The sequence below is a fragment of the Camarhynchus parvulus genome, chromosome 12 (assembly GCF_901933205.1).
Source record: "Camarhynchus parvulus chromosome 12, STF_HiC, whole genome shotgun sequence".
In the NCBI taxonomy this organism is placed as follows: domain Eukaryota; kingdom Metazoa; phylum Chordata; class Aves; order Passeriformes; family Thraupidae; genus Camarhynchus; species Camarhynchus parvulus.
The window spans coordinates 9,008,685-9,023,235 of NC_044582.1; the positions used below are offsets into that span (position 1 = coordinate 9,008,685).

The 14,551-nt window shown below is 37.9% G+C and overlaps 1 protein-coding gene across 1 annotated transcript in view; it reads right to left on the reverse strand.

Moving 5' to 3' along the window:
* EEFSEC (eukaryotic elongation factor, selenocysteine-tRNA specific) overlaps window positions 1-14,551 on the reverse strand; it is a 124,485-nt gene that overhangs the window by 87,134 nt on the left and 22,800 nt on the right. Inside the window, exons 2-3 of the mRNA XM_030956557.1 lie at window positions 3,571-3,778; window positions 1,305-1,401 (exon numbers count right to left, since the gene is read on the reverse strand). Of these exons, the coding sequence (XP_030812417.1) occupies window positions 1,305-1,401; window positions 3,571-3,778 (305 nt within the window). The remainder of the gene's footprint in view (window positions 1-1,304; window positions 1,402-3,570; window positions 3,779-14,551) is intronic.

Here is a 14,551-nt window from a genome sequence, read left to right on the forward strand (position 1 = left end):
GCAGCAAAGCAAAGAGGAAAAAAAAACTGCACGCGTGTCACCTCCTCTTTTTTCCTGCCTCTCTCAAAAGGACAATTTTACAGAGCATTTTGCTACTTCAGCTTTTTTGGATTTTGTGAAAATGAACTTATGTACAGATATTAGTGCCCCATAAAGCCCATCTCTGACTCCTTCCCAGAAAAACTGTAATACTGGGTTAAGTTTTCAAATTCAACTTCCCCTTCAGATTTTTGTTAGTGCTTCTTGAAGGATCAATCCATTAAGAAAAACTACATAAGTACCATTTTATAGAGAAATTCTCTGAGTTTAGCATTTTTCTTTTGTTGACAAATATTATGTTACTTAAAATATGTTATCAGACAAAAGATTTTAATTATAGAAAGGAAGTAATGTACTCAACAATGCTTCAAAGGAACTGGTTCACTTCTGTCTCAAATCACTCTTGATATCTCTCTCTGTTATATCACCTGCATATACAATTGGTATTGCCTTTAACATCTGTTTTTAAGGTCAAAAACTGCAGCCCAAGCCCAGGTTGTAATGGCAGAACAATGGAGAGTCTCTTAGGAAGGACAGAAGGGATAATAGCTCCAAGTTCAATGGCAGGGCTCACACAGCATTTGCCAGCTCATCTAATATTAGGTTTCAGTTGATGAAACAGCTCCAATGAGAGTTTCCTTCAAAGGTTTGAACCCTGGAGAACATCCCAGTAAATCTAACAGGAGCCAGATAAAGGCAGAAGTAAGCATTTGCATAACTCCTCATCTCTAAAAACTGCTGGGGGCAGATTGGTCCTGGCTAAGTCTGGTCTAAGGCCACACTACATCCCATTCCCCATGCCCATCCTGCCTCACACAGCCTGGCAGGTGATGCAGCATTCAGAGCTCAGCAGCCCTGGTGGAATATCCTGCCTTTATACAAGCCTGGCTGCCCAGGGCCAGGCTTCCCTAGAGTTTTGATGACTGATGCTGCACCTTAACTTCAGCAATTTTTAAGTACTTTAAACCTGGCAGCATCCAAATCAGAAGTCTTGATTGACATGACAAGTCTTCAAAGAATGATGCCTTTGTTTTGAGACTTTTTTCTATTATCTTAAGAAACAGTGTCAACCCTCTAGGGCAAAAATGTTCCTCTCCCTAAGCTAATGACAGAAAGGGTGACAAGTCTATTGCAAGCTACAAACTGCTCTCAGTTATTTTAGGTGTCCTGCCCTTCACAGTTTAAACATCATGCCATGTAACTAAGGGTTTTGAACATCTGAGAATGGATGTTTTCATGTTATTATTATGTTCTTCAGTGAGTACCTCAATTAATTCAGAAATACCCTGTGGATTCTCAGACTCCGGGGCTTCTGGTCCACCAGGCTTTGCTGCAACAGCAACAATAGGACACCCAGAGAATCTGAAAGAGAGAAAGACTTTCACCATTAGACCACAGATCTCCTACACATGTCAATATAGAGAATTTCCAGGCTCATCTGAAGGCTAGGAAACTCCCTAAAATTCCAATTAATCTGCTCTTCTCCCATTGTGACTGACAATTTCTTCCTGAATTGCCAGCAGATCAGCACTACTGGACTTCACTATGAAAGCTTCAATCCTGTTGCACATTAGCTACTGATTCAATGCTGTGACATCAAATGCAAGATTCAGTTTATTTCAGAAGCAAACATCTGCTGTTACCCAGTCTTAATGAAGTGGTTTGCATCCAAAGACACTTTAATTGGAGACCAGCATTTTTTAAACTTTCATTAAACAATTAAAATTCTAAAGTCATAACCTTCAAAATGGGAGCCAAATGCAAGATGCCTCATGATGCCTACCTGAGTCTGCAAGATCTGCAGAAAACAGAAAGATCTAAATCTACTGAAATCTAAGTCTGCAAAACTCACAAAACTCAAACACACAAAGGTTCAGAGAGGAGCAGAACAGCCAGCTGACCTCAGTTTACCTTTTATCCTACAGTCAGTTTTATTCAAGTCCTTAACTTACAGCAGATTTTCTTTTTTCTTTTTTTTTTTTAATTCAGTCAGCAGACTTAACTTTGCTCCTTAAAATACAACCTAGTGTAATCAGTAATTACACCAAAAAGTGACTGGCTCTCTTAGGTACTTAATTCTTATGCAACAGGTTCAGACCAAAATTAATTATTTTGGCCATCCTCTTGACACCCACCCCCCACTGATTTTCTCACAAAAGGGACCAAATTGGAGGGAAGAGATGGTGCTTTGCTAACAAAATGTTAAGTTCTAGAAAGGGAGATCACTCAGTGCCCCAGCTGTAACCAGGCACATGAGGTATTTTCTTTGTTTACACGCCATAAGCCTGAGGCATCTAAGGACAAAGGGTAATAAAAACATGCACTGAAAATTCCTGTGATTAACCATAAAACTTTTGGCAATGTATTTTCATACAAGTATTTCAAAGCACTGTATTGCAATAAACATAAATTTACATGTAACCAAATGCTTTACTCCTCTTCCCATACACCAGAACAAACTGGAGTAATTGTGCAGTGTATTTGGAGGCACTTCTAAACATGATGCAGCCCTACTGAAACTTACTCCATCTAACCAAATTTCTCTCTGCAGAATTCAGATCCTGCTGGACAAAGGGAGAAGCTGATGTGGAAATAAATTTTTTAAAAATAGGAATTCCATTCATACGGACAGTTTCCTTTTAGTTTTGGTATCAATTCACAGAAAACCAAGTTTTGATTAGGTAAATTCACAAGTATCAAACTATTTAAATATACAACAGTTGCCTTCCTCTGCCTTTTTTTTTTTTGCCTTTCATATAATTTCCTGACAACGCTACAATAATTTCCCCTGCCTTGGTGGCAACATCTACTCTACAACTGCAACAGCCTTCAGCTTTGCTGACTGCTATGGAATTTCACATGCACACCTATGTGTGTAGTGAAAATATTTCAACAAGTAAACTATTTGAAAGAAAAACAAAACCAAAAAAACACAACTGCCATTAGAGGCAATTGTCAAATGGTATCAGCATATATCCTGCTAAGAAGAACCATTTTAAAATCACACATTTGGAGATTCAAAGTCAAGTGAGAAAAAAGCTGTGGAGAGACTCCACATGCCCAAGATACAACAGGACAGGCACTTTGCAATCACACCCAGGATCAGCAGTGCTTTCAAAGCACCATCAAGCACAGACTGCACATGCCAAACCTGAACTTTGGTTCTCTCTCCTCTGTACTCTGAATCCTATTCCTTAGATTCTTCAACTCAAAATGTGACCCAAAAGTTATGTCCCCTTATATCCCTGAGCAAAGCAAAGATGTGCTGTAACCACATCCAACAGTTATTATCCTATCCAAGCAGCTCTTTAAATCTAAAAGCTTAATTGCAGGAAAACATTTCTCTACACATGACACTTGCAGAGGTGAATTTGGAATTGCATCTGAGTTTCTGTAAATCTTTTCACTCTCTTCTCATCATTTTTGCTAGATGTGCCAGCGTGTTTAGAAGCATGTTGGAAGAGAAATGTTGGTATTTTTGTTAAAACAAATTTGGTGACAAGTTATCTGTTACTATTACTGTTCACTTACTTGGTATTTTCCAAGGTCTTCTGCATTTTCTTAGTCATCTTCTCAATGGCACTCTGTCTCTTCTCCTCTGGAAGGAGATCTATTTTGTTCAGGACTACCACCATCTTCTGGCAGGCAATTTGCCCAATTACCAAGCACTCTGCTGACTGTGTCTGCATCCCCTTTGTCACATCTATCACAAGCATCATTAAATCGATAATCTGGGCACCTGGAGGAGAACTCACAGTCAGTATTGCCACAGCATAAAAAGATTAAGCATCATTTCCTCAAATAGTTTCCATTTAAAATTGTCAACATATGTACAAATGCCCAGAAAGACAAACAAAACACAAGCACTGAATTCCACAGAAATTAAGACCTTGGGAATTTAAGCTATTATAGGCTATCACTGAGTCATAAGAACGAGGGAAGAATGTGATAGTTCAAGTCTAAGGCTGTTATCACTGCATTAAAAAAAATACTAAGAAAATTAAGCTTGTAGCAACACAGGCATGACATTTGCCTCAATTAAAAATTATAATCTTAGCAGCCAAGCAAAAATCTAATACAGCCAAAGAAACACACAGCAACACTGCAGGGAGCTGCATACTCAGAGCAACCCCAACAAGAGCCAACTAGGTACCCCAAAAAACATCCACAAGCCTCAGTCCCTACCTGCTTCCCACCATTTTTCTTTCCAAGCCCAAAATTTCATAAAAGTGAAAACTGTGATCACCACTAGAGACAGGTTTATCCCAAGTCCAAAGAAATTCTTGAATCCCTCAATGTCAGAAAGAGACAATTTAAAAGTGTATTGCCATTCACTCCCAATTCAGATCCACATAACTTGAACAAGTAATTTCACACACAGGAACAGATCTGATTCCTAGATCTCTTCATGGAAAGGATCCTAAATTTTAGGCTGACATTACCTATCATGCTTATGGATTATTTTTATTTTTCAAAGTATTGTTGTCATGAACCCTTAATCTTTTGATTGAAGCAACCTGAATTTCATGGATTTAAATTCGTTTTCAAGGAAGCTTTTGATGAACATTGGGCCTTCCACTAATTACATTCAGAATGTTCTTGTTTCATTTGAGGTAACTGTAATGCTATGAATACTAAAACAGAAAAGTGCAACAGACTCAAGTGTTGAGAAAGTTTTAACATAAAAAAGTTAAAAATAATAAAGCTGAAGTACCAGAAAGTCATATTCCAAAAAAAGTACATTTTATAAGATTATAAAAGCTAGAAATTGTGTAAAATTCCAGTTTTCTAACTTAAGTACTTTTAATATTGGCCTTAAGCTCAGAAGAACAAGAAATCAATACAAGTGTTCCTTGTTCCTCCACGCTGTCCAGCCTTTCCCTTGCCTTTTTTTGCTTTAAAGGCTTTTACAATGGCTACGACAACAGCTCCCCTTGTTCCCAGTTCCCATGAACTCAGGATAGGAAATCATTCCGAGGTTGAAGTGCATGGGTGAATGAGTGGGTGGGAACAAGAAAAAAAAATTATGGCTACAAATGACTATTTCAACCTACCAGACCTTTCATCTTGTAAAAATGAATGTTAAGCCCTTCAGAGACTAGTTGGATAATTATAGTATTTCCAGTGCTCCTGCAGAATTTTCACCAATCATTTCAAATATCTCTCCCTGACAAACCAACGATGGGCTTTATATCTTCAAAAGTAGTTTGCATTTTTATTGTTTTGGGAATTGTAGTGATTTAGAGCTTGCTTAAATCTTAACACAAACATCATCCAGACTGTACAAAAGGCTCAGCCTTTATACACCATCCAAGTGCAGACTTAAAGGTCAGAAATCAAGGGAAACAAAGAGCATGAAAATAGTTTGAGTGGGACAAAGCACTTAACAATCAGAATGGACCCATTTTTGTGAATGCATACAGCAGGGCTGTTTTAAACCTAATACACAGATTTTGTATTACACTGTTCTACACAGCTGACATCCTCAGAAGAAATGGGAATAAATAATGGAAACCAAACCATCAAGTCCAATTCTTTATTAATACTATAAAAAGGACATTCTGGTAACACAACAATGCTGCAGCTTGAGCCTTACCAAACATGACTGTGACTACTAAAGCACAGTGATCCTCATGCTCCAGAACTAAGCCAAAGCCACCAGACCCAAACCTGGCCTTGAAAAGGGCAGCTGATAAGATGCATTATGTACAGTGTGGTATCTTCCCTCCAAAAGAACACAAAATCTGCACAGAACTGTAATCCGTAGTTTCAATAAAAGGGGTCACTTTACCTTGAAACTCCAAATCAACTGCTTCAAATTCATTTGCTATACAGCAAATGCTTGCAATTGCTGTATTTATGAATCTATTAGCAACACTTTAAAAGAGCCATCAAAATCACCAACCCAGTTACTAGAAGGTTGAGAACGTCTGCCTTGTGGCATTGCCTGATCTTCACAGAAGATACACAAAGAGAAATAACTGTACATTCCACAGAAAAACTCCAGAAACACCAGAAGACATACCATGACACTCCAGATGAAAAATCAAGTCAAGGAAAGCAGTAGCACACACAAGTTCACAAACACTGTCAGCACAACTATTGTGCCTCCTCCAAAGCCCCAGTGACTGACTGGCCACAGCTCTGAAGACACGGCACAAGATGGGACAGAATGGGACAGAAGATGCACAGCAGGCAGAGCCGGCACGCGAGCAGGGTGGGAAGCTGCTGCCCTTCACAGGATCATGAAACCAAGGCAAAGACCACGACAGCACTGAGAGAAATACCTGAACTGCCTTCTCACTGAGGCATGAGGACGTTTTGTAATGTTTTGTATGTGTTTACTCATGCATATCAAGGCATGAGTGCTCAGGTTTACAGGACCCTTGAGTTAGAAGGTGAAAAAATACTGCTAAAACTTGGTTCCTCAACTTTCCTTTCTGAGCTGTTTAATAAACCATCTTTGACAATTCACCTTCTTCTCAATCCCCCATCTTCTCCTACATAGTTTTACATTTTGGTTTATTCTAGAACCCATTTCTTCAATTGCCCATCAGCCATGCATAAAGTTCATTAAATACCTAAACAAAATCACCTAGAGAAGTGTACTAGGATTCACCAATGTCACATTTCAAATCAGGAAAGTTGGCCAGATGACAAAACTGTAACCCTCTCCCATGGAACACCTCATGCAATACATTTTCTCCTCATAACATATAAATGGTAATAGCAGACTTAGAATATGTTTAACTTCAAATTTACTACTTAAATAATCTCTAGTAAAGAATCAGCTTACTATCATATCAGAGTTCAGTCAACAAAAGGAACAATATTTCTGAATCATTTTCTGCAGCAGAGTAAGATTTAACAAGGAACAGCGAAGCAAGGATGGACTACATCAGCACTCTCATGAATACAACCTCACTTGGAAAGATTTTTGAATTGGGATATAAAAAATATTGCAGATATACTATGTGGAGACTCAAAAACAAGAGTTAAAGAAGGTGAAAATATTACTCACACCTGCACGATCTGATAATAAAATGTCAGCCATTGGGTCTTGCGACAAATGGAACAGAAGAACTGAAAGAAGTCATAGGACAAAAAAAAAAGCACTCCTCAAAAAAGGAGATAGAATATGGGCCTACAGAGTTAAAAATAATAATAGGGAAGAGATTATGGACTATTTGAATATTCCTCAAACCTACAGAACAAGAAAATGGCTTGAAATTACTTAGGACAAAGCAGAGACACGTAAAGGACAGGTCTGCATACCAGGAAGCACAGCAATCAAAAACATTTTATCTGCACCGAAGCAGGTCACATAGAATCAATGAAAAAAGTTAAACTAAGATAGTCAAATTATTTCTTCTACAGAGAAAACAAGGGTGTAACCTTTTATTTACCACTTCATCTATGAAAGACATGTTCAAGAACATTGAAAAGATAAATCCTGACATGTGATTTCTCACTTTGCTTGAAAATGAAAGATCAATTATTGGAGTACCCTTTGTGTGATGACACACAGCTCAGATGAAGCCCTGCAAAAAGCAAATGAAATAAACAAGTTGTCATCAGAAAACACAAGGGGGTGGAGAAAGATGGGCATTATACTTCAAAGATAAGCAGCTAAACCACAGCAAAAATAAAGTAGATAGTCTGAGTGAAGAAAAACAAACAAGAAAGATAAAACATGAACTGAGAGATTCTGGATGACAGCCAGATACAGGAAAAACACAAGACCAGCAGCACAGCATCACAAAGACTGCAAGTGCCAGCTAAATCTGGAGGCAGCAGCACTCATTTGTATCACAAAAGTGACAGAGAATACAAAACTCAGAAAATAAGAAAAATACCTTCAGAGACAAGATAAAGAAAAGGTCCAGCTACTGTTTTGAACACACAACCCATGCTAGCTCCTGAATTTTGAAGAGTATCTGATTATATAAAGTCATCAAGGAAGTAATTTATTACTCTTTACTCAGGAGATTAGTTGAATCACAGATGTCAGAGATTATGACATGTTTCCAAAGAGCAGAAGAAGCAACTCAAGCTTCCCTAAAGTGCACTTGCAACATCATTCCTTGCTAGCTCTCACTCTTGCATCCTGAAAGAGCTCACCAGCTGCTGCCTGAGTACACTGAAAAAGAATAGAATGCATTTCAAAAGTATGTATTGATCAACGTTTAGTCTTTTGGAGAAAATTCACTGCATTCTCTATATTTGCATTATTTGTATCTTCAAACCATTGCTGAAATAGGAAACAAAGCCTGCCCAGAGTTCCAGGCAACAAGGCTGCAGACCCTGATCCCCTGCATCAAGCTCACACCTCATAAATGTGTTTAGTGTCACACACAATTAGTAAAATCCAGCTCTTATATCAGTTTCACAGGGAAACACCATGGGAGTAGCCAAGATATCAGATGCATTTTGGAAAACAGTAAAGCACTATAATTGCCATGTTTTATTCTGGAGCAGAACATTCCATATTAAATAACAAACCTCCTTCAACCTCAGCCACAGAGCCTGTTGCAGTTCTGCATGTACATGAACTCAGACCACCTTCCATTTGTGCAGCCTCCTGCATGCTTGTAAATTTTATACTCAAACTCCCAGACTGAGCTGTGTCCCTACAGCAAAACATAATATTAACACTAATTTAGAAAATAATTACATTATTAGATCTGGGAAGACAAACAAACAAACACTTCAGCCTCATGTATTAATTTATCAGTTCCAAAAATTCATTACCATTTTATTATACGTGCACTGAGCCCACTTTCAGAACCATCCAGCTACAATCTCCAAGCACTAAATTAGCTACCAATTCCTTTCTGAAAAGCTCACCCAAAAGACATTTTCAATAAATAAGCAGAATCTCAATTGGTTTGTCTTTACCAAATGCAGATCAAGAATATGAGAGCATTTTAAGCTGTATTATTTTGGCAAGCATAACTAAAGTATTGCACTATATTTCCAATAATACATCAATATAAAGCTGACTTGGCTTCAAAAGATGAAACCTGGTGAGTGGAGGGAAGAAGAGGGGATCAGGTCCCTGTGTGAACAAAGGGGACATTTTGCATGTCACACATGGAACATAGGCACAGATTCTGAGTGGTGCCTTCTTTAAGCTACTGTGTCCTGTCCTGTTTGTGGTAATCTTTTTAGCTGACTTGCACAAACAGTACAACTCTTGTTCACAGGCAGCAAAAGGAAGCAGAAAATGGAATTTGAAATGTAAAAATAAAATAATTGTGGGCCATGGGCTATAATTTGATTTCATGCTTTACAAGGAAATGAAAGAGGACTTCCTTAAACATACTTTTTATTTTTTTTAAATATGCTTTTTACCATGTTAGGATTTCCTCTAGTGTAGAAGAGAAAATAGGATTGTAGAAAATGTACCGTTCTCAAGTATCATTGCTACTCAAGGGCAAAGCTCTGTTTTAATGTGCACTTCCCATTCTGGGGAAGAGGAAATTCTTCAATTAATAAACCGGGTGGACTGAGGCGAGTTTTTAAGGTTTAATCAATTTCATCTGCACACAGGATAAAAAGACCAACTATTCTACCATTTTTACCTCCGCTATTCCACTTCCAAAAAAAAAAAAAAAAGAAAAAAATTAAATCAATGTTTTATTTTAAATTCTTTGAGGTTAGTATCTCCTGTCTCAGGAAATATTGTCTATATCATGCAGAGAGTATCCAACTTCCCCTTTCACAGCCCCCTCCCCCCACTTTTTTTTGTGTTAAGAAACTTGATTCAGAAACAACTGAGTTATTCCCTGTTTTCCTATACAGTTGCACCCTGGGAGATGTTACAAGTCACACAGGATTTTGCTAGTTCCCTTAGGGGAGGCACTGTGATGAATAAGGAAGATGTTTTACAGGATATGGAATCCCCCAAAATTCAAACAGAAATAGGAGGTGTGATGCAGGGAGAGGCATGCACTCGACTGGGGAACATGAATTACACATGAAGAAACCTTCTGTACAGCAATGCAAAGGAAACACTTTGAAAAGAAAAGGAGCTCATGGAGCTCAAGCATCCCACCATCACTTCCAAAGCAGCTCAGAGCACAAACAGGGAGCTGCACAGCTTCAAACTCCAGGGCATTTGTAACATCAGATAGAAGGCATCACCCACAACATTTCTGAATGCACAGTAAAGCTTAAAATTAGAAGCATTAGGTCATTGCATGAATTCTCTTCAGATGAAAACCAGCCACTCTGGTTGGTCTGTAACTGAGAGTAGAAAGGGAAAGCAGTGTGGCCATAAGGGCATACATAATTGGAAGAAGTCCATTTCTTGTGTGCCAAATAACACATCTATTACAGTTATTTATTTGTAAACGTGAGTCCAACTCAACTACAAGTAGTAGGTGATAACTTTTTATAAGAAATAAAAGGGTTCTTTTGAAAAGATGTCACACAAAAATCCCCTTGAATATACTTAATATTTCATCTGGAGAAGAAACAGCGTGCCATATTGTTCAGAAGAGGATAAAGGATAATGCCTCTACCATCTCCTTTGTCAAGTCATCCAAGGATCTGTCTTGTTTGAGTAAGTTCTAACAACATGTCAGAAACAAGTCTCTGTTCTTCAAAGGGAGGAAATGCCTGTAATGATTAGAGTATGTCAATAAGCCTGATCAGCCATGCTGAAGTAGCACAAACAAAGCTGATAAAGCCTCTATGAAGGTCATGCTAAGAAAGACTGAGGAGGATCATCCAATAATTTTTACATGCTAGTCTAGCCATTGCAATATAGTACACAGGATTAAGCTTATATGAAATGGATGAGTTATTGAGAAAAAAAATCACAAACAAACCCTAAAGTGAAAACACTCTCAAAAAACAAAGAACAACATAGGAAGAAAGGTTATCAAGAGATCCTTTGCAAGGATTTACAGAATGTAAGGAGTCCCATGTTGTCTTCAGCCTCTTCAGAGGAAAACCAACCCTGAGAAATGTCTGAATACTTTGGTAGTTTCCACCACTTATAGAAGAGAGACTATTCTTAAACAAAGCAAATATAGGATGCCCTTATTGCAATCTGACTAAATTCACTGGTCAAACACACATTAAAATTACACATAGTATTGTAAAAAAAATGTGTAATTAAAATTACACATAGTATTGTAAAAAATATATGAAAAAAAAATTAGAGAGAAACATTCCTCCAAAGACTTCCAAATAGAAATTCACTACTGAAGAGAGATTGCTATGAACCTTTTCAATTTAGGTAACACATTAATTTGCTATACTTGTCCTCCTGTCAGTACACCTCACCTCCTGCCAGCCTGAGCATAAGCTAGAGCAGCACAATAATGGCCACTGCTAAGGACACATCCTTCCACAGCCAAGGAAAGGCCACAGCTAATATCCTTCACTTCCACTGTGAAGACAAAACATGCAAGGGAAAAAAGCAATTTTACCCACATGCTTTCAAGCCAGGGCAGTCACACACTTCACTTTGTTATTGTGCTGATCTACATCACTGCCTGTACATAGGAGTGATCTAGAAGCAGTTGTCAGTGAAGCACAGCAGTGAAAAGGCTCTGGCACCTGGTCATGCAGCTCCATGAGCTGGGAAGTTCCTGCTCCCAGTTACCTTTCCCCAACACTGTGTTTATTCAGGCTTCCCACAGCTTATGGAGGGTCTGATGAAAGGCAAAGTTGATGCTCAGACCAGTCAGCTCAACCCAGGCACACCAGAGAGCTCTCCCAGAGACCGGCAAGGTGACCCAGCTCCTGCAGCACTCCAGGGAGAGCCAGAGCTGGCACAAGCAGGACCAGCCAAGAGCTGCAAAGGTAAAAAGGGAAGGAGCAAAGCAAATCCCCTGTTTCTGGGGACAAGATGCTGCTGCAGGCCAAGGGGCTCACTGAACAGCAGCCTGAGAAACTACAGAGAAACTTAAAGCTGAATAAACAGTCCACAGATTGTTAGGAAGAATTGAAAAAAACTTAAGTATATGTGGATATACACAAAACTAGTGCAATTACTTCAGAAAATTGTGAAAAGATATAGTCATTATATGCTGTTCAATGCAAAATTGTTTTAAGTTTAGAAGCAGCAAAGAAAGGTAAAGAATTAGACTTTGCCTATATACAATATAATATTGAAATAAAATACTGCATTTTGATCTGGTCACTTTCTGGAAAAGGAATCTTAAAGATAAAGTAGCTTCAAAAAAGGAAACAAGACAAATGCAGTTAGGTCCTTCACAAAGAAAAATCCATGTTAACAGCACACAGTGACAAAAGCAAATGAAGTTGAGTGAAAGAAGGGAAATAAAATACCTCTAATAAAAGAGCACAATCAATTATATAATTTTAAGCAGCACAACAATTCAAATTCAGTGCTGCTAAATACCATTTATCTTTAAACAAATAAAAATACAGCTTTGATATTTACACCATTAAGATTTTAAAGCTACATCCAGCTAGATGAAGCTTCATTTTTTAATAAAACATTTATGATTTTATCCTATGTAAGAAGTATTAAAATGAAATTTAAAGAAAGAGATACTTTATTCCATCACTGACTTTCTTGTTTGTCCCTCAAAACCAATCATTTCTACTATTTCCAAAGAAAATGTAGCAAACCAGATGAGTGACTACTACAGTCTGGCATTTAAATTCCTGTTCTTTAAATAAATATTTGTCAAAAACCAGAAAATCACCCCAAATGGAAATCCTATAGACAATGAGGGGAGAGCAAAGCAAACAATCCTTGCCTTGTAACATGAAATGCCATGTAATACATAGCATGTGTAAAAATGGAGGTAAAGCACCATATGAGAGAAGACGTCATCCTTCTTCCATATGTACAAAAATCCTGTTCTGTAATATTACCTATTACTAGATCTGAATTTCTATATTGACAGGGCACAAACTGGACAGAGTCCAAAACAGACCTCTACTTATTTTAATGCTGAAAACACTAACTATGGTACAGTTTGAAAAAAGCCTACATATCTTGGAAGAGCAACAATCATTCTGAGTAGACACAGATGACTGCTACAAAAAAAGGTAGCATTTGCTGAATTACTCAACACCGTGGTATTTCAGCTGCATTAATTTCTTTCTTGGCTTGAAGTCAAAAGTGCATAAATTGTGAATTAGTTAGCAAACATTAACTTTTTAAAGTGTCATTCATACATATGTATATGCAAATACAGACACCAGTAAAAGCTGAGAATTTAAATATGTAGGATACTGCACAAAACTACAGTTTTAGCATTTTAGACTGAATGTCATTATACAGCTCATCAGCCATGGAGTACAATCTGTGGCATATAATAAGAAAAACTATTATTTCATAGACTTGAAAGCAAAAGAAAGCATAGAAGAAGCCAACTGGGTTATTACTATCCAAGTAACAAACTTGGTTTGTCCAGGGGTGTTTGGTGGGATTTTGTTTGTCTGTTTTTTGCACTACCTGCCTATATTACACCTAGCAGAAAAAAGTTCAGTTTCATATTTTGGAATTCAGGCTATAAAATATTTCAAGCTATTTCAATATTTCTAAGTTCCCAAATGTCATACAAAAATGGCACCTGTAATTCCACCAACTCATATCAAACCCAAACTTAGAGACTGGCAATGAAGTGGCCTGTTCCTTTTGCCTGGAGTTGTTTAGCTCATAAAATAAGGTTTCTCAAACAATGCTACAGTAAGTTGTATAAGCAATCAACACTTTATGTTCATGCTTCAGGAAAAAAGATGCAAAGTAAGAAAAATAGAAAATGGATACTTGTAAAACACTGCTTTGACCTCCTCAGATGATATTGTGTGCTCAGGGTTCTACTAAGCTTTCCTGGTGCCTAATGAGTGATTAGTTCAAGTTTCAGACTTGTTATTCAGAGGTATTTTGTTTTGGTATCAAGGCCACGTGTGCCTTTGCACAGCTCTGAAGAGTTAGATGTGAGGTAACATTACACTTGGGCCTTATATAGTGACCATAAATGGTCCCTGATGGTCCATAAAGTCTTTACTGTAAACACTGAAAAGCAAACAGGTCAGAGGACCAAGAAGAAAAAAAAAATTACCCTTTTTATAGTCTTGACCCATATCAGCTTTACATTTGCTCTCTACAAGATCTCCTGCCAAGTTTCAAGAAAAAAAAGTAACTACATTTGTATGTGATAATGTTAAATATGTTGCAAAAAATATAACTACAAGTATGACCATTCTGTCCTTTGCATCTTTCAAAGATTATAGCAGAGACCATCTCTGAAGCTATTTCCAAGACCTGAAAGAGAAAACAGTAGCTTAGCAGCATAAAAAGAATCAAACACCTGGAAGAGCTGCAAAGGCGCTGAACCTGCACCAATGAGGACATGAGCCCATCTCCAGTTCTGACTGACTTCCACACATCTGGAGTCCTCTGCTCATCTCTAATGCCTCAGTTCACACCGCACAGAAACAGACTATCCCCAGCTTCAAGAATGCTGCACCTGACACTTCTTCACTAACTGGAGTGTGGAGACAAATACTGAGTGAA